Here is a 22,216-nt window from a genome sequence, read left to right as displayed (position 1 = left end):
TAAAGTAGTTGCATAAGTATCTGGGGACCATACTGTGGACAATCTTATGTATAAGACACAATTTTATTACATTTTTTAATTTCACAACTCTCCTCCACTTTAATCCATCTACGGCTTTCAAAGTGAGAATAGTCAAGATGCGTAAGTGCTGGAAGTTTAAGAATAATCCTGACTAATTTGTTCTGAGATGTCTGCAATTCATTTTTTATTATCTTGGGGGCACTATTGTACCAGGAAGAGCATGCAGAGTCAAAGTGGCACTGAAAAAGAGCCCCTGCCAATGTCCCCATTGCATTCTTGTCCAGATATTTGGAGGTTCTAGCAAGGAACCTAATTTCATGGTTCACTTTGGCGATAACATGTTGTGCTATGCTCTCACCTGGCGGAACAATCTTTAGCTAACTCCAATTAGTGGGGATAATGGGGAATGTATTATTTGTCAGCATGAATGAAGTCAGTGAGTCCTGCCTAGATGACTATTAGCTTTACAACACTTGTCCTATAGATTTTTGTTGACTTAAATTATTACTTGGAATAATGATAGCTAAAGCTCCCTGTCCCGGAATGACATGCTCGTAGTGATAAAACGATCTGCTCCTGCTAGCTAGCAACATGTCAGGAACAAACAAAATACTTTGCAGTAGGCCTATATAGCCTAATAGGCCTATGACTATGAGGTATAGCAATTTGTAGGCTATAGCCCAGGGGTTTCAAGCTCCCTCCGTTTTCTCAGGCACTGTGCACATCTATACAGAAGAAACCATTCTGGCAGATTTATGAGACTAGTCCAACTGGTGAGCAATCAGCCCCTTTGATTACTCACCAACCACAATCAGCCCCAATTAGTCCTGGTCTGAGAGTCCGTCGAGACCTGGCACATCCAGCAGAGGGAGCCACCGCCGCGTGATGTGGACTCCGTCGGTCACCAGGCTCTCCCTGGTGGCTAACCTGCTGTACGCCACACTGCATAGAAATGCAGGAAATATATTTAAAAACAGCCATAAAATCAAGCTTTTGGTGTTGTGTATTCATGCATCGCAATAAACTATAATCTAAATGCATTATGACCTCTAACTTGGCCCACTTCACATTTCCAAATTCCCACCCTGACATACCAAGTTAGAATGGGCCCTGTGTCTCAAACAATAGCCCATGTAGGCTAAATATCCCAAGCAGAGATACAGCAACTTCCAGAGAGGATCAGGCTCCTTGAGATTTGTGGTGGCCCCTCTGGTTTGGGTGTCCTCGTCAGAACGGTGTCGCTGTAAGTAAGTGGTCACATATTGTTCTGGGTTCCACTGCAAAAGAGGGGTCTGTAGAGTTTTATGCACAAGAGGGGTCAGTAAATATTTTATGAACATCAAGGCAGACACACAGTGAATTTTGTTCTGATTGGCTAAAGTGGTCAAGCCTCAGATGGGCTTCTGTAGTGCACACACACGTAGCCAATAGTTCTTCATCATCCTCGCCACCGCCAGAGAGAAGACGGGGAAAAAACACCATTTACATACTTCTGGACTGCCAAACATATTTATTTGGTTTGTCATTCTAGCGTTTTCATGGAATTTTTGTAGTAATGAAATATTATTTATTTAGAAATTTATCAGAATAAATGTTCCATAAAAAGTTTGACCAGCTCTGTGCATTGTCAAATTGAAAAAAAGTGAGGGAGCGCCGCTCCTCTTCGCTCCGGCAGCAGTACACCCCTTCTGGATAGTACACCATTTTTTATTGGTTTACTATTTAGTACTTGGCAGCATTTGCCTGTCTAGCTAGAGAACATAAAAGTATGTTGAAAACATTTGCTAAAATTGACATTGGCAAAAAATAAACCTTTGTTTACAATAAATAAACATACACAATATTTAAAAACCAGCTCTCACTCGCCAGAGACCGATCATCATGAAAACTAAAGCAGATATGATGCCCCAACCCATCTCCTAATAGTTTTGCATGACCTGGTCCCCCAGCTGTTGTCCGGGTGGTAGGAGTTAGCACTCGATTTGCAATTGAATGCTAAATGCCCCGCTCAAAAAAAGAGTTGGAAAAACAACACCAATGAAATGCATGTGGTGGATACAAATTAACTTCTAATCATTGATTAACAAAAAATTCAACAGCCATTTGCATCAGAGGCTAATGGAACAATGTCCTGGTGCTGTCTTTTTTGATCTGTCTGATCATTTTTCTTTTCTGTTGTTTTATTTAGTTACGACATTCACCAATCCCGGCTGTATAGCACTCAATTGCTTCGCCGTCTCCCGGCTGTGTAAGATGTGCACACCCAAAGATTTTAGCCGCTGCTCAGACGTTGCTGACGCATGCCAGGTCTTACAATGCCTGGATAGGTATTTCACGTATTAGCTAACCACATAATATGTTATAGCATATTAGCAAATCTGTTGCCAGACAAAGTCAATGATGTGGCACGCAAACATTGGTTGATGCATGCAACATCTGATCAGGGAACACAACCTTTACCTCTACATTCTCTGGAGGTGCATCATGGGTAAACAAATACCAACTACGATACACCGCCTGGTACAGAGTTTGAGACAGTGTTGTCATTAGCTGGGATGACCCCAAGGACCTTTTGTATAGTTGACATAGTTTGGTGGGTAGGATTGATATTGCAGCCAGGCCTAAGCCTAGTGTAAATTCACTGGTGGAATGGCTGTCTGACCCAAAGTGAACTCTACAAGCCACACTTTTTGAATTGTCCTCAATGTAGCACCTTGTCAGAACAGTAAAAACCACAACATGTCACAACTCAAAACTCAAACTCAAACCTTTTGGCTGTATTTTGGAAATGAGTGGGATATTTGACATTTGATGTGAAAAGCCGTTGATGAACCTTTCTGTCCTCTGCATCAACTTGCCTCTCAACGTTAAAGATTGCCAGATTACTTTAGGAGTGTTAGGTATTTACTTTCCTCTGATATCATTATTCCAGTAGCAGAATTCATTGGTAAACATACTGTAACTAACATGCACAGGAAAGGAAAACTCATCTCTGTTAGGAGGCTGAATGAGCCGATGGACTCCATCACCTGACTTGACAAGACTTGTCTACTTTCTTTATGAAATTGAACATGAAGGGTGAATCTAAAAGAATTAGGATGCTGCTAACTGTAATAATACTACACTATTTCCTAGCCCTAAACAGTAATAGGACTTATAATGGAGAGAGACAGACAGACAGATCAGGTTTTGTTCCCACGCTCACATGGTAATGGTATGTCCTGCCGGTGACATTACTTGGCCGCTAGACCAGCCCCATGCAGGCATAACTCCTCATAATGTTATTTTGACCTTTCCAAACAACAGGTTTTTCTGCTTACCTGATTAGGCCTCGTTTTAGATTTGGTTAATTAAGAAATGCTAGCAGACATGACTGAATTCAAACATGAGTTGGTTTCGGGGTGTGGTTTAATGTGGGTGTCTCTTGTGTGTGTTCGCAGACTTATTTCGGCAATTATCTTCAACTGGCTTCAACTCGCTGGTGTGCGGTTTGAGGTTTTTAAGTCTTGAAATTAGGACTTATTTGGAACATATTCTCCCATGTACATTGTGTAATTTACCAATGGTCCCTAACTAGCCTCATGGGGATATCCAAAGTTGACCCAAATGTATAATGGGCATGATGATTGGGTCGCGTGCAGCTGCACTCCAAATTGATGATTACTTGTGTGCTGCCAGCTGTGGGCATGTGGGCAGGATTGAAACAAACCCAACCTTCATTTCCATTGTGATGCAGTCACAACCACAAATCTTACAAAACCTCATTTTGGATGAGACTGACTTTATGACCAAAAGTATCCTATTTACACTTTGTAGTCAATTTTGACAGTAGGATTAATATTTCTGACTCAAATCGATGCCACATAGGTTGTTTTCTTCATGAGAACTTGTTTTTTAAGGGAAATTGCTCTTTAAAGGTCATCTTTTGACAGTGACAAAAGGATCATTAAGAGATTACTGCTATTGTACATCATTGTCACCAACAATTGGTGTAGTGCCACTAAAGGAGAAATAAAGAATCATGAGCGGCTTTTTAGCTGTAAACAACACACCCATTCGCACCACAATGGTCTTGCAGTTGTGACTCCCCCCCCCCCCCCCCATTTCTACTCACTCTTTGGTTGGGGCCCTTGACCTATTAGGAACTGTCCTCAACCCATCAATTGGTCCCAAATCCTGACACACCATTTGGGAAAAACTGGTGTAGAGACAGAATGGCATCCACCGAGCCAGTGGCTTTTATCGTCATTGTCACTTTTCATATCTTCACATATAAATAATGCCAAACTGGTCTGAGAACATTTTCCCACAGAATAAACAAGTCATTCATCTTTCTGTGGCAGTGTAAATTACTCTTGGAAGAAAAGCAGAAAGTGATCTTTTCAACTTAAAGATTATATGCTGTTGATAGCTAGAATTGTTTTTGTCAGAAATTACAGGCACTGGTGTAGCACACACACCCCAGCAAAATGGGGGTGCCCACGAGCTTTGGGGGCCCCCAACTCCCCCCAAAATATAAAAAAATATTGAAAGTCGGGACAGTCCTTGCACAGCAAGGAAACATATTTTTTTAATAGTTTAAAGAAATGTATTTTGTTGCATTATTTAAGCTTCAAATTTACATTTACGGAATTTTATAAGGGAAAATATTTGTTTTGGGAATTTTCTAAATACTTTCAATATTATTCATTTTCATGTCGGCTCTTTGACTGGAAATGCCCCTGTCCGAAGTGAAGGATCCCAATTTCAAACTCTCAAAAAAAAGTGTTTTGTGTTTTTTGGTCACAGATACCTAAAAAAAAGGTAGGGGCTAGAAAACTAGTCAGTACCTGGTGTGACCACAATTTGCCTCATGCTGCTCAACACATCTCCTATGCATAGAGTTGATCAGGCTGTTGATTGTGTCCTGTGGAATGTTGTCCCACTTCTCTTCAATGGCTGTGTGACGTTGCTGGATATTGGTGGGAACTGCAACACTCTGTCGTACAGGTCGATCCAGAGCATCCCAAAGCTGCTCAATGGGTGACATGTCTGGTGAGTATGCAGGCCATGGAAGAACTGGTAAAATTTTCATTTCCAGGAATTGTGTACAGATCCTTGTGACATGCAGCCTTGCATTATCATGCTGAAACATGAGGTGATGGCGCGGGTGAATTGCATGACATATGGCTTCAGGATCTCGTCACAGTATCTTTTTGCATTCAAATTGCCATCGATAAAATGCAATTGTATTCATTGTCCGTAGCTTATTCCTGCCCATACCATAACCACACCGCCACCATGGGGCATTCTGTTCACAACATTGACATCAGCAAACCGCTCGCCCACACCACGCCATACACGCTGTCAGCCACCTGCCCGGTACAATTGAAACCGGGATTAATCCATAAAGAGCACATTTCTCCAGCGTGCCAGTGGCCATCAAAGGTGAGCATTTGACCACTGAAGTCGATTACGATGCCGAACTGTAGTCAGCTCAAGACCCTGGTGAGGATGACGAGCACGCAGATTAGCTTTCTTGAGATGGTTTCTTCGGTTGTGCAAACCCACAGTTTCATCAGCTGTCCGGGTGTGAGGCCGGTTGAACGTACTGCCAAATCCTCTAAAACGTACATTGGAGGAGGCTTATGGTAGAGAAATGAACAGCTCTGGTGGATATTCTTGCAGTCAGCATGCCAATGGCACGCTCCCTCAAAAAATTAGACATCTCAAAAAATTTGACATCTGTGGCATTGTGTTGTATCACAAAACTGCACATTTTAGAGTGGCCTTTTCCTGTCAGGTGGATGGATTATCTTGGCAAAGTAGAAATGCTCATTAAACAGCTCATTATATTTTTGTTCAGTATAGTTTCTTGCTATAGCCCTCTGTGACTTTAAATAATATTTCTCAAAACTTAGATTCCTAAAAGATGTGTCCCGAGATTTTGTTTACTCCGTCAGATTTGTCTAAAATCCTAAATGAATCAGGAATGAGCAGGGTCAGCTATACCATAAGGACCCCCTTATTCATGTCCTCATTAGTGCAACAAGACCACTCATGGTCTGTAAAGTTCTCTACTTTTGATAGATTTAAACAAACAATATTTGAATCATCATGGTCACAACCATAAACTGTTTTGTCTAACGTCAACTCCGTCAGAGTGCTGAAAGATTTGATAGAATGGTTATGTTTTTATTCTGGATTTTCAAATTAATAATTTTCTATCTTTTACAAATGCAACTCCGTCAGTGGCTTGTCAACTCCTTCACTGATGGCTAACCCCCTTGTTTTTGTTAATATAATGATTTTTTGTTGTTGTAATCAATGCACTGCAACTTATGCTTAAACAATGATTTGTATTATAAGCATTTGCTGTGCTAGACCTAAGGAATAACATGTTTTATAAATGTTATTTTGTGTTCTAAATCTAGAAAAATATGCCAAAATGCTAAAGAAATTAGCCCTGGCGCATTTAATGGTGCTATAAAACTAAACAAAAATAAATGTGGAGATTTGTTTTGCATATTTGAATAATCTAATGTTAGAATTAAACAGTCAAGAACTTTAAACAGTTGTTGGACCATTGTAAAAATGACATTTATTTTATGGTGTTTGATGGAGATGACATAAATCCAGTTAGTTGCAATTTATCAACAAAATAATATTGGTTGTTCATTTACATGGCGTGATAGTTAATACTTTGGTCGATCAAAATATGTATTTCATTATTATATTTATATTATTAAAACAAATATTTTAGATTGTCCTTTCTTCAAGAATCCCCGAGCTCTAAAACAGCAACATTTTCTCTCAACCTTATTGCAAAAAGTGCAAAACTGAGCTACGCCACTGATAAAATACCTGGAATTTTGTGTGGAATTTTTTTTACCTTTATTTAACTAGGCAAGTCAGTTAAGAACAAATTCTTATTTACAATGACGGCCTACACTGGCAAAACCCGGAAGACGCTGGGCCAATTGTGCACCCCCCTATGGGACTCCCAATCACGGCCGGTTGTGATACAGCCTGGAATCAAACCAGGGTGTCTGTAGTGACATCTCAAGCACTGAGATGCAGTTTCTTAGACCGCTGCACCACTCGGGAGCCCCTATTATAACCTTTCAACAACAAAGCTATGAGCAGTGTGTCTACATTTTTGGCAGGAATATTTTTGGGGTGACTTTGGGACAGTGTCCTAATATTGAATAAAGCGCGTAATGTTTTATTAAATTTACCACTTCAAATGTGACTTTTGATGTTGCATTATTTATATTTCACTTAACAGGTAAATGTAACCCACTGCGAACAGACGTCAATTCAATGTCTATTCCACATTGGTTCAATGTAATTTCAATTTTGTTTATTATATATAGAGAGATTTTTTTTGTACCCCCTTTTACTCCCCAATGTTGATCTTGTCTCATTGCCACATGACTCGACCTTCGGGAGGCGAAGGTCGAGTCATGCGTCCTCTGAAACATGACCCGCCAAACCGCGCTTCTTAACACCTGCCTGCTCAACCTGGAAGCCAGCCGCACTAATGTGTCAGAGGAAACACTGTTCACCTGATGACCGAGGTCAGCCTGCAGGTGTCCGGCCCGCCACAAGGAGTCGCTAGAGCGCGATGAGCCAAGAAAAGCCCCCCAGGCCAAACCCTCCCCTAACCTGGAAGACGCTGGGCCAATTGTGCACCGCCCTATGGGACTCCCAATCACGGCCGGTTGTGATACAGCCCGGGATCGAACCCGGGTCTCTATTGACGCCTCTAGCACTGCGATGCAGTGGCTTAGACCGCTGCGCCACTCGGGAGGCCTGCGATTCAACGTAATTTCATTGAAGTGTGTGCCCAATGGGTATTTTTCACTGTAGGAAACTTAATCCAATTTATTGGTCCACTTCCCAAAATAAAACTGGTTTTACAAGGGATTCTGTCTCCGTATTGACCTTTTTGACTGTGATCCTGCCTCCAGAACCATCCAATTTACATTTGAAAGACAGAAGAAAACATAATTCCACCCTAGACATGCCCACAAATGTTTTTTGTAGATCTGTAGGCCTATAGTGGGCAGGGTTTCATCGCACCTACAATTGCTTTCAATAGATACATACATGTAATCTCTTTGCAGTTTGCACAGTTAACAAAAGCCCTTCATAGCATCACATCAGATCCCAGGTTGGAGTTGTGTTGACAGTAGTCATGGCAGCATATGCGCAGGAGATGGCACCCTGGCAGGTGTACCTTGCCAGTGGCGCTAACCGGCTCTCCCATGACCACAGAGTGGGACGCTGGAACAGCGTTTGCAGTGGTGCGGGAGGATATGGAACCCGCATCTCAATGGAATATGCATCAAGTGTCCCTGTGAGCGTCACCAATGTCTCGAACTCCCTGTGCGTCAATGAGAGGGAGAATATGCAAGATCTTAACGATCGCTTCGCCTCCTATCTGGAAAAGGTAAATGAGATACCTTTTCACTTAATCTTTTTTTCAAACGGCTCAGCTGAAATAATTTCCTTTTACAAATGTAGGGTTTTCTTTTTTGTGATGTTAGGAGAAAGTTAGTTGTATATTCGTTGAGAAATTAACTGAAATCGAAGGACGATATTCTGGTCAGATGCGACGGCCACCCACTGCTTTTAAGTACACTCTGCCTTTTAATTTAAGTACACTCGGCCGTCAGTTGCTCTGGTGTGATTCCTCTCTTAGTGGCTAAAACGGTGAGAAGCCTACCTAGGATGTGTGTTGTATGAATGTGTGAGGCTCTATGTTGATGTCTGTGTGGCTCAGGTACACCAACTAGAGGCAGCCAACGCGCAGCTTGAGCTACAGATCAAGGAACATCTGGAGAGAAGCTCCCTTGGTGACCGTAAAGACATGGGTGGACACTTGGGGATGATCGATAACCTTCAGAACCAGGTAGACCTACATGGGGACCTATCACTGAACACCTTCCCAAGTTCACCTTCTCCTCATTTTCATTCTCCTCTTAAGCATCATCTTGTGAACAGACTCATTCTCCTGTTCCTTTGTGACCTGTAACCTCTGATTTAGAAAAGACTTGACAGATATAGAATTCTATCCCATCCTTTCAGCAAACAGTAGTGGGAAGGAGGAAAAGCAAATAAGCGAAGGAAGGAACCCACTGGGCACAAACGTCAATTCAACATCTATTCCCCGTTGGTTCAATGTAATTTCATTGAAATGATGCTGAAACAACATTGATTCAGCCAGTGTGTGCCCAGTGGGAAGGAAGGTGTAACAGAGTTGTGGGATACAGCCAACATCTCATGGGGAAAACATTTAAAAAGGCTAAGGTCTTGGCACAGTCCTTTTATGTCAGGTTTTGACTTGAGTGCATGTGCATGTGCTCTTAAAATAAAATATTAGATGACTAATTTCATTGGAACAGTTTAACTGCATCACTGACTTGCAATGACAAAGATTGATAGTAAACATGCTAATGAAAGATATTATCTTCTGCCTATCTATGTTTCTCCTATAGATTTCTGAATGGTACACAACCCATGCCCAACTCAGGCTGCAGGTCGCCAATGCTCAACTGGAAGTCTATGACTATAAATACAAGTTAGTTTGTTTATAGTGTATATGTGTGGAACCACTGTGTCCTGTGGGTCCACCATGAAGGATTACGCAAACAAGGGCATGAACTTTGGTCACAAGTAAATTGCATTATTTTCCTTGCTCATGTGATCTTTGAAAGGTCACACGTGTATGGACAAGAATGAAATTCACACACACACACACACACACACACACACACACACACACACACACACACACACACACACACACACACACACACACACACACACACACACACACACACACACACACACACACACACACACACACACACACACACTCTAAGTTCATCTGCTGTCTGGTATAGGTGTGAACAGGAGGAGAGGCGTCTCTTGGCAGCGGAGGCAGAGCTGAGCCACCTGCAGAGTATTCAGCATGAGTTAATCTATAGGGAAGGAGATCTGCACATCCAACTGGATGGAAACCTAGAGGAAATGGACCTCCTCAAGAGCAATCATGAGGAGGTGGGTTCCTTATATTGTTACTGTTTCAATTACATTTTTTATATTGTATGGTTCCATAGGTCTAGTACCATTACAGCACATACTGTTAGCATTGATTTTCTATTGTCATTGTTGTTTCAGAGCTTTTGGAAACAACAATGACATCCACGTTTGTATTTCCTGTGTCTGTATAGGGAGTGCAGGGAGTGATGGCCCAGATGTCTGGGTTGGTTAACGTGGAGATGGACTGTGCTCACTCAGTGGACCTGAATGAGAAACTGAGTCGCCTAAGGGAGCAGTGTGGGGCGATGGCCCTGAAGTACAAAACAGAGGCTGAGAGCTGGTTTCAGAGCAAGGTGGGCCACTGTCAACACGAACTCTGAGTCCTGAAGATGTTATAGATACAGAATATATGATAAGATATTCTCCATGTTTGTTTTGACCCTTCAGGTGGACAGCATGAAGACCCAGGTGACCGTCTGTTCCGATGGGTCCGAGGTCAGGCAGACAGAGATAGGTGACCTTAAGCGAATAATCCAGGATCTAACTCTGGAGTTGCAGCTATTGGAGACCCAGGTAATAAACCACATACGCCCAAAAAATTTACACAATGAAGTTTCCAGTCTTTTTTGTTGCACTGAAACTCTGGAGACAGAATCAGAGATTTACAGGTTTAAAATGGCTGCTCTTTCACTTTACTCACTCGCTTACAGAATCTGTCAATGGAGAGGGACGAGATGGAAGTGAACGAGCGATACAGTGTTCACCTTAGTCGGCTTCAGCAGCACTTAGACAGCCTGGAGGAGGAGCTGCTGCAGCTATGTACAGCCACAGAGCAGCAGGCTGTCCAGTACCTGATGCTACTGGACATCAAGACCAGGCTGGAGAGGGAGATTGCTGAGTACAGGAGACTGCTGGATGGAGGGGGAGCCAGGTAAGGCCAAGAAAAGGGTTGTCACTAGTATTTACCCAAGAAAAGGGAGCAACGGGTGATTTGACAGAAGCTAAATTCATGCCTGAGGTCTGACAGATATTTTTGTTCAGCAGGAAATCAAGCTCCAACGCCATGGCTAGTGTCACGTCTCACTGTGCAATGAGCAATGGAACTGCCTTCCAACACGTCTTCATGCCAATTCAGAGTTCCTCCATTAGTGTACCAAGAGCAAGTGTACCAATAATTTGTGTACCAAGAGCAAGTGTGTCAAGTATTAGTGAGACCTCAAGAGAGACCTCAAGCAATTTAGAAAATGGAGGACAAGTGGTAGGTGCAGCCATTGGGGAGCAGGTTACCCGTGTGCAGAAAGTGTTTCTGTATAATGCCTCCGATAAAACAGTGCAGAGTGTACAAACTTCCAATCAGGTTAGCACTGTAAAAGAAGTCCAAAGCAAGTGTTTAGAAAGTGGGCATTGGGTTGGATATTCAGAGAGCAGCGCTAACACCAGCTCTGCACAACATGGAGCTAGCGCTAACACCAGCTCTGCACAACATGGAGCTAGCGCTAACACCAGCTCTGCACAACATGGAGCTAGCGCTAACACCAGCTCTGCACAACATGGAGCTAGCGCTAACACCAGCTCTGCACAACATGGAGCTAGCGCTAACACCAGCTCTGCACAACATGGAGCTAGCGCTAACACCAGCTCTGCACAACATGGAGCTAGCGCTAACACCAGCTCTGCACAACATGGAGCTAGCGCTAACACCAGCTCTGCACAACATGGAGCTAGCGCTAACACCAGCTCTGCACAACATGGAGCTCACGTTGTGAGCAGCGTTGAGAATAAAACCACCACTGTCAGTAGAGTCAATGACAGACCACTTGATAATATCAGTGTGATTATCTCAACAGCTCAGATTAGCGAAGATGCATCTCAGATTGAAGACACAGAAGCTGTTCAGATCACTAGTAGTGATGTTGATGTTACCAACGTTAACTGTGGAGGACAGACTGCTAGCAAGGTGAATGAAGAAGAGATAAGCATTGCCAATGACACAGTACAAGTTAGCAGTGAGGAGGCCGTAGTGGTGGTTGGTGTCAGTGATGTAAAAAGCACAGGTCAGATAAAATGTAGGGAAACTGAGATCCAGGAGAGAAGTGCGGAAAGTGAGACTAACATTGGCAGTGAAAATCAGATTGTTAGTACTGTGCATGATGCTCGAATTATCTCAGCAGAGGAAGAAAGCCAATTCAGAAGTGAGGAGACTCAGATTGACAGCATGGAGGTTACGAGTCAGATGAATAGCTGTCAAATTGAAACTCAGATCAGTGGAGTTCTGAGTGTTTTGGGAAGTGTTGTTCAGATAACCCGTGGAGGAAATGGCAGCCAGATCAGCTGTGTTGAAACTGGAGCACAGCTCTGCTCCTTGGAGATAAACATCACAGAAAATGAGGTTCGGCCAAGCAGTCAGCCAACAGAGGTAATTATCACCCAATCGGAAGACAGATTTGAGATGATAAATGCTGAACACGGAGAGCATGTTATTATAGAGGAAACTATCATTGGGGAGACAAGCTGTGTGTCCAGAAAGAGTGACGCTGTGGAGAGCAGCAGAGTTGAAAGCGTCGGACCGGTTGGTGAGCTGGAAGTCACAGCTGTAGTTGGTGATGCAGAAGATGAAGGTCAAACAACCTGTGAGGAGAGTAGAGGTCAGATAAACATTGCCATGGGTGGTGACCTGACTAACACAATCATAACAACAAGTGTGGTTGAAATGAAGAGTGCTGATGAGACTGATGACCTGACTAGAAGTGTGGTTGAGATGATCAGCACAGAAATATCAATGGCATCCAGCCCTGTGGAATTTGAGGTTCCAATTGTCCACAGGGACTACAGAGCTCAAACCCCCTTGATGGAGAGTGAAGGTATGATTAGCAGAGATGTTCAAATGATTGACCACGTCTCTACAGGTGACATAAGCACTGTGGAAACTGTAGTAGTCTCGCTCCCATCCGTGTCTCAGACAACTGACAGGGATAATGCTGATAGCATAGTAAGCGAGGCTAAGGAAACTGTGATCCAGGTGAAGAAAGTGGAAGGTCCAGTTCCAATCAGCAGTGCAGAACATGGGGGTCTGATCACCAATGTTGTACAGATTAGCAGCGCTGCAAGTGACAATACGATCAGCAGTGCCACAGGTGTAGCGGTAAAAGTGCCAGCTAGCACAGTGGAAAGTGCAGTGGAGATCATCAGGGATATGAGAAGTGGAAGCATGATAAGTACTGGAGGTATGACTAGTGTAGGCAGCGGTGGTTTGATCAGCAGGACAGAAAGTGGGTATATGATGAATAATGTGGTAAGTGGACATATGATAACTAGTGCAGGAAGTGGACACATGATAACTAGTGCAGGAAGTGGACACATGATAACTAGTGCAGGAAGTGGACACATGATAACTAGTGCAGGAAGTGGACAGATGATAACTAGTGCAGGAAGTGGACACATGATAACTAGTGCAGGAAGTGGACACATGGTAACTAGTGCAAGTAGTGGAGGAAGTGGAGAATGGAAGGTTTATGGTGGAGGTACAGGAAGACTCAGTGGTCCAGGTAGTGGAGGCAGACTCAGTGGTCCAGGTAGTGGAGGCAGACTCAGTGGTCCAGGTAGTGGAGGCAGACTCAGTGGTCCAGGTAGTGGAGGCAGACTCAGTGGTCCAGGTAGTGGAGGCAGACTCAGTGGTCCAGGTAGTGGAGGCAGACTCAGTGGTCCAGGTAGTGGAGGCAGACTCAGTGGTCCAGGTAGTGGAGGCAGACTCAGTGGTCCAGGTAGTGGAGGCAGACTCAGTGGTCCAGGTAGTGGAGGCAGACTCAGTAGTGCAGGTAGTGGACAAAACATAAGTGGTACCAGTGGTGGAGATCAAATTAAATGTAATAGTATCGGCAGTGGAGTCTGGACCCATGTGAATTCCGAAAGTGTCTCTCAGTTTAACAGAAACACGAGCAATGAAAGGACTGGTAGACTTAGCAGTGCAGGAAGTGGAGAATGGAAGGTTTATAGTAGAAGTAATGGACAGATCAGTAAGGCAGGAAGTGGGGGAAGAATCAGCAGTGCTGGAAGTGGACACATGATCAGTAGTGCTGGAAGTGGAGGTAGACTGAGGAGCAGAAGCACAGGAAGTGGAGGTAGACTAAGTAGTGCAGGTAGTGGACATATGATCAGTAGTGCAGGAAGTGGAGGTAGACTGAGTGGCAGTAGCACAGGAAGTGGAGGTAGTGGACATATGATCAGTAGTGCAGGTACTAGTGGACAGAGAATTAGTAGTACAGAGGGTGGTGTCAGGATCAGCAGTGGGGGTAGTCGAGTGATTACCAGCAGTGGTGGTCCAGCCAGCAGCCCCAGCAGAGTGACCATCAGGAACACAGGAAGCGGAGGCGGTGGAGGCAGAGAGCGGATCAGCGTCTGTAAAATGGCTGCCCTCTCCATATCAGCTGCCGTGAAAGAAAGAGAAAAGGCCCAGGAGGTCCGTCGGGAATCCTACACAAAACAGGTGTCAGGTGAGAACCCCAGTTTTCAAAGTGGGTTAACAGAGACACATTTTCAGCTCGACTGTTCTTGTAAAGTCGTATTCAATATAAGACGAATGATTATGATTGATAACGTACATGGGTGTTCTTCACAGTGCATTCTCTCACCGTCTCAATCTCTCAGTTCCTCCTGTCTCTTTCTTTTTCTTTCCTTCGCTCCCTCTCTCATTCTCTTTCACTGTCTCTCTCACTTTGCATTCCCCAGCCACCAGTCCTCGGGTCCAGCGGTGGGTGAGGACATCGGTGGAAGAAACTGTAGACAACAGTAAAACTGATGACGACAGTGTGCCATTCTGAGTGGACAGAGGAGCAAGGCATAATGACAAATAGTCACACTACTTATAGTTAATACATATCTATTACATTGCATTCCATCAAATGAGCATTAATACCTTTAAATGACCAGTATCACAATGCACCTCCATGTTAGAAAATGTGTTTTCACAGGATCTCTGTCTGCAATAATTCCTGTTACTGTGCCTTTCATCGTTGCTGTGAGAGTAAGTAATGCACTGAGTTTTCTGTTTGAACAGTAATCTATAAAGTTCTGAAATATACTCTGACATAGTTATAGGGACGCAGGGGTGATGGAATTTGTTCTACGCCAAACAATTTTATCTCATTGGATTTGGTTTCCTTGTAAAGCGCTTACACTTACATTGATCCAGAAGATGGCAGTATATGCATTTAGGTGATCAGTTGTGGAGCAAGTCAGCTAATCATCTAATTTGACACATTTACGCAAGTTAGTATAACTTTTAGATTTTATTTTAGTAGTTTGAAATCAATGTATCAAAGCTTAAATAAAGCTTCTGATGACTTATTACTTTATATGGTTTTTAATGATGAAGAAAATATTTTGCTGTTATTAATTCACACTTATGAATACAATTGTTCTGAAATATTCTCATCTTATTTCGTTTTATTGTGATACATTTCAAATGTGTATTTGAAAGTGTTCTTATAATAAAGTTATAATAAGGTTTTACTTTATTCAAACATGAAACAAACTGGCTTTGGGTGTGTTCGTAAATTCACTCTGGCTATCTACTCTGATTTCAGAGCACTCTCGTCTGAGTGTAAACATCGGCAAAAACCCCCACAATTAAATGGTTTCCAGCAGCACAGTTACAGCCACCAACGCTCTAGATAACATGAAAACAGCTTAACCAGCTCTGCTACAGTTGAGTGAAATGATCAGAGTGAATTGTTCTCTCATTTGTGTCTGGAAGTAGCTCGCAAGCTAGCCAACTTTAGCCAGTTAGCTTGAGTGCTTGACTGCAGTTGTGAGGTCAGAATTCTCTGATCAACTCTACTCCTCCGCCAGAGCGTCCAGTGGTGCGCTCTGAACTGCTCCTGACAATGCTCTGAATTTAGGAACGCCCAGAGCGCACTCTGAGTGAATTTACGAACGCACCCTTAGTTGGCTCATGCTATTTAATTCCAATGACACAGTCTAAACAGCTGACAGAAAAAAACATGTTTAGTGAGGTAGTAAGGCACTGTCTACACTACAGAGCTCAGGCCATGAATGAACAGTGTTGGGGAAGCTACTCTGACAATATACATTGAAAAAATATATGAACGCGACATGCAACAATTTCAAAGATTTTACTGAGTTACTGCAGTTCATATGAGGAAATCAGTCAATTGAAATAAATTCATTAGGCCCTTATCTATGGATTTCTCATGACCAGGAACACAGATATGCATCTGTTGGTCACAGATACCTTAAAAAATAAGGTAGGGGAGTGGATCACAAAACCAGTCAGTATCTGGTGTGACCAACATTTCCCTCATCCAGCACGATACATCTCCTTCGCATAGAGTTGATCAGCCTGTTGATTGTGGACTGTGGAATGTTGACCCACTCCCCATTCCTCTTCAAGTTAATGGATATTGGCGGGATATTGGCGAGAACTGGATCACGCTGTCATATATGGGTGACATGTCTGGTGAGTATGCAGGCCATGGAAGAACTGGGAAATTTCAGCTTCCAGGAATTGTGTACAGGACCTTGCGACATGCGGCCGTGCATTATCATGCTGAAACATGAGGTGATGGCGTCAGATTAATGGCACGACAATGGGCCTCCGGGACCTCTTCACGGTATCCCTGCGCATTCAAATTGCCATCAATAAAATGCAATTGTCCGTAGCTTATGCCTACTCATACGATAATGCAGGGTTTCCCAAACTCGGTCCTCGGAATCTCAAGGGGTGCATATTTAGATTTTTTCCTCTAGCACGACAGTTGATTCATTATTAAGGTATCTTTACCTCAATGTCTGGGATTTTATATTTCAGCTAATGAAACATGGGACCAACACTTACCATGTTGCGTTTATATTTTTGTTCAATGTATTCAAATATATATTTTTCGCTTGGGAGGAAGTGTTGGTTGTGCATTTGGCCAATGACAGGCATTCCACATTTAATCCCACCCATATGTGAAAATCTAAAATTCTACCTGTTTTTTTTGTTTATATGCAAAAACGAGATGACAAAAATCTAGCCATTTTTCAGTTTTCCTGTTTTTGTCCATCAATAAAAATAACAAATTTAAACGGGCAGTTTTCTCATTAATTCCTGCTCCATTTTAATGCAGAAAAGGACCTGTAACACTGCTGTAGATATACTTCTGCCATCTCCACTTCCGTAAAAAAGGACTTCCCTTATGTAACACTGTCATCTGCACACTGCAGAGCTATCCACACACTCCACACTGCCACCATGTGTCGCTGCAACACACTTCTGTAATTTCTCTCCACCACACTGGAGCTTTTAACATCATGCTCTCTACACTCAGAAATCTATTGTATGCTGATACTTCCACCTACAATAATAATAACTGAGTTCTGTATGTGTAGATCGATTTGTTAAGGTTAGATACATACGATTTCAGGCAATTAAAACCATAGTGATGTAGGGAAGTAGGATGTTGCATAGAATGATTGAGCAGTGACTTGAGCTACTCGTTCATTCATCAAAGGGCCGGGATGACATGAGGCAAGGCCAGAATGGGAGTAGATGAATGGGAGGGATTGGAAGCACCTGGAGGTGGCTCATCAAAATGTCCATGACTTGGTATGGAGTTGACTTTTGGTATGTAAAGGGCAGGATAAACAAATATGAACACACCCCTTACACACAGCTCAAAAGAACATAGGCACAAAACCAGCCTGTGTGTGTTAATTACATGCCATTTATCACATGCCATTCTTTCACCCCACACTCAAACAACAAACAATGAAGTAGCCGAGTTCTGTGTGGGTTAAGGCGATTTAATGTGCATTGAAGGCTGCTTCTTATTACTGTTAAATAATGCTATTGTTCAACATGACCGTTCAAATGAGAATTTGAAACAGTTGCGAAACCTTGCCTGACGCTAGACTGACACATAAAAAAGATCAGGCTGAACTTGATGACAGTACAAGTCATTGTGATTGAGAGGTATACAGCATGGGAATGACGCTTCACATCAAACGACTTCGTTTGAAGTGACACCAGTGTCAAATGCAAATTAGTCAATGACAGACAGAAGTTAAAGATGAAACCTGTCTGTTCAGAATCTCTGTGGTGGGAGGTTTCTCTCTCTCTGCACCTGTATAAACCTCAATCATGCCTGTGGTGTCATAGCCACTCCATTGCCAAAGGATGACCAATGAACTGGGGATGATGATTCAGTACTGCAGTTTGCTTGGTAGGACAATTGGGTGACTTTAAAGGAGATGTACAGTACCAGTCAAAGGTTTGGACACACCTACTCATTCAAGGGTTTTTCTTTATTTAAAAAATGTTCTCCATTGTAGAATAATAGTGAAGACATCAAAACTATATATGGATAACATATATGGAATCATGTAGTAACCAAAAAAGTGTGAAACAAATCAAAATATATTTAATATTTGAGATTCTCAAGTAGCCACCCTTTGCCTTGATGACAGCTTTGCACAATCTTGTCCATAAGTGTTATTTCATTGTTTTGATGTCTTCACTATTATTCTACCATGTAGAAAATTTTAAAAATGAAGAAAACCCCTTGAATGAGTAGGTGTGTCCAAACTTTTGACTGGTACTGTACATGAGCTATCGCAAACTCACACGCTACTGGTAAGGATGTCTGTAGGGTTAGAGCTATTCTTTTGTCCGATGAATGTTCTTTATTACAACTTGTGAATTAGTTGTGCAGACTGGTGCGGCTTCCGCTTCAGTGTGTTTAAGCTGTGCCAGAACAGAAGTGATTTTATTGAAAATAATTAGGCATCATGGACGGACATGATTTGATTATTGGTGTTCCCCAAGGCTCTGTATTGGGGCCCGCTAAATTAACTTTTAACATGTGTAATCCCTGGTTAAGGTTTGGCATGTTAAACCAAACTTCTCAGGCTTCATTCTCAAAAAGGCAAACATGATGTAGGAAAATCCCGGAGAGAGAGGTTCACTACTGTTAACTATTATCCCAAACAGTTGCACATGGACCGGGGACAATGGACTGGGGACATTTTGATACCAGATGCCAAATAGCCTACTCAATCATGATACTGTAATAAAGCCTAGTAATAAAGCCTCTCTTGAAAAAGCCAAACCTTGACACAGAAAATATAAAAAACTATCGGCCTATATCGAATCTTCCATTCCTCTCAAAAATTTTAGAAAAAGCTGTTGCACAGCAACTCACTGCCTTCCTGAAGACAAACAATGTATACGAAATGCTTCAGTCTGGTTTTAGACCCCATCATAGCACCGAGACTGCACTTGTGAAGGTGGTAAATGACCTTTTAATGGTGTCAGACCGAGGCTCTGCATCTGTTCTCGTGCTCCTAGACCTTAATGCTGCCTTTGATACCATCGATCACCACATTCTTTTGGAGAGATTGGAAACCCAAATTGGTCTACATGGACAAGTTCTGGCCTGGTTTAGATCTTATCTGTTGGAAAGATATCAGTTTTTCTCTGCCTCTGTCAAATCAACTGTACATTTCGGTGTTCCTCAAGGTTCCGTTTTAGGACAACTATTGTTTTCACTATATATTTTACCTCTTGGGGATGTCATTCGAAAACATAATGTTAACTTTCACTGCTATGCGGATGACACACAGCTGTACATTTCAATGAAACATGGTGAAGCCCCAAAATTGCCATCGCTAGAAGCCTGTGTTTCAGACATAAGGAAGTGGATGGCTGAAAACGTTCTACTTTTAAACTCGGACAAAACAGAGATACTTGTTCTAGGTCCCAAGAAACAAAGAGATCTTCTGTTGAATCTGACAATTAATCTTGATGGTTGTAAAGTCGTCTCAGATAAAACTGTGAAGGACCTCGTCGTTACTCTGGACCCTGATCTCTCTTTTGACAAACATATCAAGACTGTTTCAAGGACAGTTTTTTTCCATCTACGTAACATTGCAAAAATCAGAAACTTTCTGTCCAAAAATGATGCAGAAAAATTAATCCATGCTTTTGTTACTTCTAGGTTAGACTACTGCAATGCTCTACTTTCTGGCTACCCGGATAAAGCACTAAATATACTTCAGTTAGTGCTAAATATGGCTGCTAGAATCCTGACTAGAACCAAAAGATGTGTTCATATTAGTCCATTGCTAGCCTCACTACACTGGCTTCCATGTAAAGGCAAGGGCTGATTTCAAGGTTTTACTGCTAACCTACAAAGCATTACATGGGCTTGCTCCTACCTATCGTTCCGATTTGGTCCTGCCGTACATACCTACACGTACGCTATGGTCACAAGACGCAGGCCTCCTAATTGTCCCTAGAATTTCTAAGCAAACAGCTGGAGGCAGGGCTTTCTCCTATAGATCTCAATTTTTATGGAATGGTCTGCCTACCCATGTGAGAGACGTAGACTTGGTCTCAAAGTCTTTACTGAAGACTCATCTTTTCAGTGGGTCATATGATTGAGTGTAGTCTGGGCCAGGAGTGTGAAGGTGAACGGAAAGGCTCTGGAGCAACGAACCGCCCTTGCTGTCTCTGCCTGGCCGGTTCCCCTCTCTCCACTGGGATTCTCTGCCTCTAACCCGGGGCTGAGTCACTGGCTTACTGGTGCTCTTTCATGCCGTCCCTAGGAGGGGTGCGTCACTTGAGTGGGTTGAGTCACTGACGTGATCTTCCTGTCTGGGTTGGCGCCCCCCCTTGGGTTGTGCCGTGGCGGAGATCTTTGTGGGCTATACTCGGCCTTGTCTCAGGATGGTAAGTTGGTGATTGAAGAAATCCCTCTAGTGGTGTGGGGGCTGTGCTTTGGCAAAGTGGGTGGGGTTATATCCTTCCTGTTTGGCCCTGTCCGGGGGTATCATCGGATGGGGCCACAGTGTCTCCTGACCCCTCCTGTCTCAGCCTCCAGTATTTATGCTGCAGTAGTTCATGTGTCGGGGGGCTAGGGTCAGTTTGTTATATCTGGAGTACTTCTCCTGTCTTATCCGGTGTCCTGTGTGAATTTAAGTATGCTCTCTCTAATTCTCTCTTTCTCTCTTTCTTTCTTTCTCTCTCTCGGAGGACCTGAGCCCTAGGACCATGCCTCAGGACTACCTGGCATGATGACTCCTTGCTGTCCCCAGTCCACCTGGCCGTGCTGCTGCTCCAGTTTCAACTGTTATGCCTGCGGCTATGGAACCCTGACCTGTTCACCGGACGTGCTACCTGTCCCAGACCTGCTGTTTTCAACTCTCTAGAGACCGCAGGAGCGGTGGAGATACTCTTAATTATCGGCTATGAAAAGCCAACTGACATTTATTCCTGAGGTGCTGACTTGCTGCACCCTCAACAACTACTGTGATTATTATTATTTGACCGTGCTGGTCATTTATGAACATTTGAACATCTTGGCCATGTTCTGTTAAAGTCTCCACCCGGCACAGCCAGAAGAGGACTGGCCACCCCTCAAAGCCTGGTTCCTCTCTAGGTTTCTTCCTAGGTTTTGGCCTTTCTAGGGAGTTTTTCCTAGCCACCGTGCTTCTACACCTGCATTGCTTGCTGTTTGGGGTTTTAGGCTGGGTTTCTGTACAGCACTTTGAGATATCAGCTGATGTAAGAAGGGCTTTATAAATACATTTGATTTGATTTTGATTTGATACTGTAATTGTTCAAATCATAAAAGACCAGAGATGGTCTTCTTTATCAGTGCTGTAGTAAATCTTATCAGCAATCCAAGTTGCCATGGACCAGCAAAAATGTCCCCCCCCCCTCTCTTTTTATGTGTGTATGCGAACCAAACAATGTACCATTGTGTACATGCTGTTTTATGTGTTCATTTTTAGATTAGACGTAGACCAGGGCTGATCTGTTTTTGTAGGAGCCCTGGCTGTGCCTTCTGTGGGAAGAGATAGCTTGTAGCGTCATCCTTAAAGCTCACCCATCTGTTTTTCTTATCTGCGAGGTGAAAAGCATCTGGTTCTCACTTTGATTGCTTGCATAACACTGTGGGGTGGATGAATTCAGCGAAAATCTCCTGTAGAGCGTGGAAAGGTCAGGTATTGCATACATTCCTTAATTCAACCGACCATGTCAATTACAATGCTCCGTTGACTGTGTGTCACCAGTTCTTGCTCCATCTACACTTCAAAAGTTGTTTTACTTCATGTAGAGGCACGTTGCCAAAGCTTGCAAGGCTCTAAGCACGCAAATGCTCAA

General features: G+C 43.0%; 1 protein-coding gene across 1 annotated transcript; it reads left to right on the top strand.

The window, feature by feature from the left end:
* The first annotated feature begins 8,200 nt into the window (after window positions 1–8,200).
* On the top strand, window positions 8,201–10,985 carry LOC139562651 (keratin, type I cytoskeletal 50 kDa-like). Its single transcript, XM_071380565.1, has 6 exons — window positions 8,201–8,455; window positions 8,789–8,917; window positions 9,922–10,068; window positions 10,242–10,403; window positions 10,498–10,623; window positions 10,761–10,985. The coding sequence occupies exons 1-6, from the start codon at window positions 8,201–8,203 to the stop codon at window positions 10,983–10,985; spliced, it is 1,044 nt and encodes a 347-aa protein (XP_071236666.1).
* The last annotated feature ends 11,231 nt before the right edge of the window (window positions 10,986–22,216 follow it).

The sequence above is a fragment of the Salvelinus alpinus genome, chromosome 1 (genome assembly GCF_045679555.1).
Source record: "Salvelinus alpinus chromosome 1, SLU_Salpinus.1, whole genome shotgun sequence".
Classification (NCBI taxonomy): domain Eukaryota; kingdom Metazoa; phylum Chordata; class Actinopteri; order Salmoniformes; family Salmonidae; genus Salvelinus; species Salvelinus alpinus.
This window is presented reverse-complemented; position numbering and strand designations above follow the sequence as displayed.

Coding starts and splice junctions, on each gene's coding strand:
- LOC139562651 (XM_071380565.1), top strand. CDS start 8,201: ATGGCAGCATATGCGCAGGAGATGGCACCCTGGCAGGTGTACCTTGCC. Junction 8,918..9,921: donor TCGATAACCTTCAGAACCAG/GTAGACCTACAT, acceptor AGGTGTGAACAG/GAGGAGAGGCGTCTCTTGGC. Junction 10,069..10,241: donor TCAAGAGCAATCATGAGGAG/GTGGGTTCCTTA, acceptor GTGTCTGTATAG/GGAGTGCAGGGAGTGATGGC.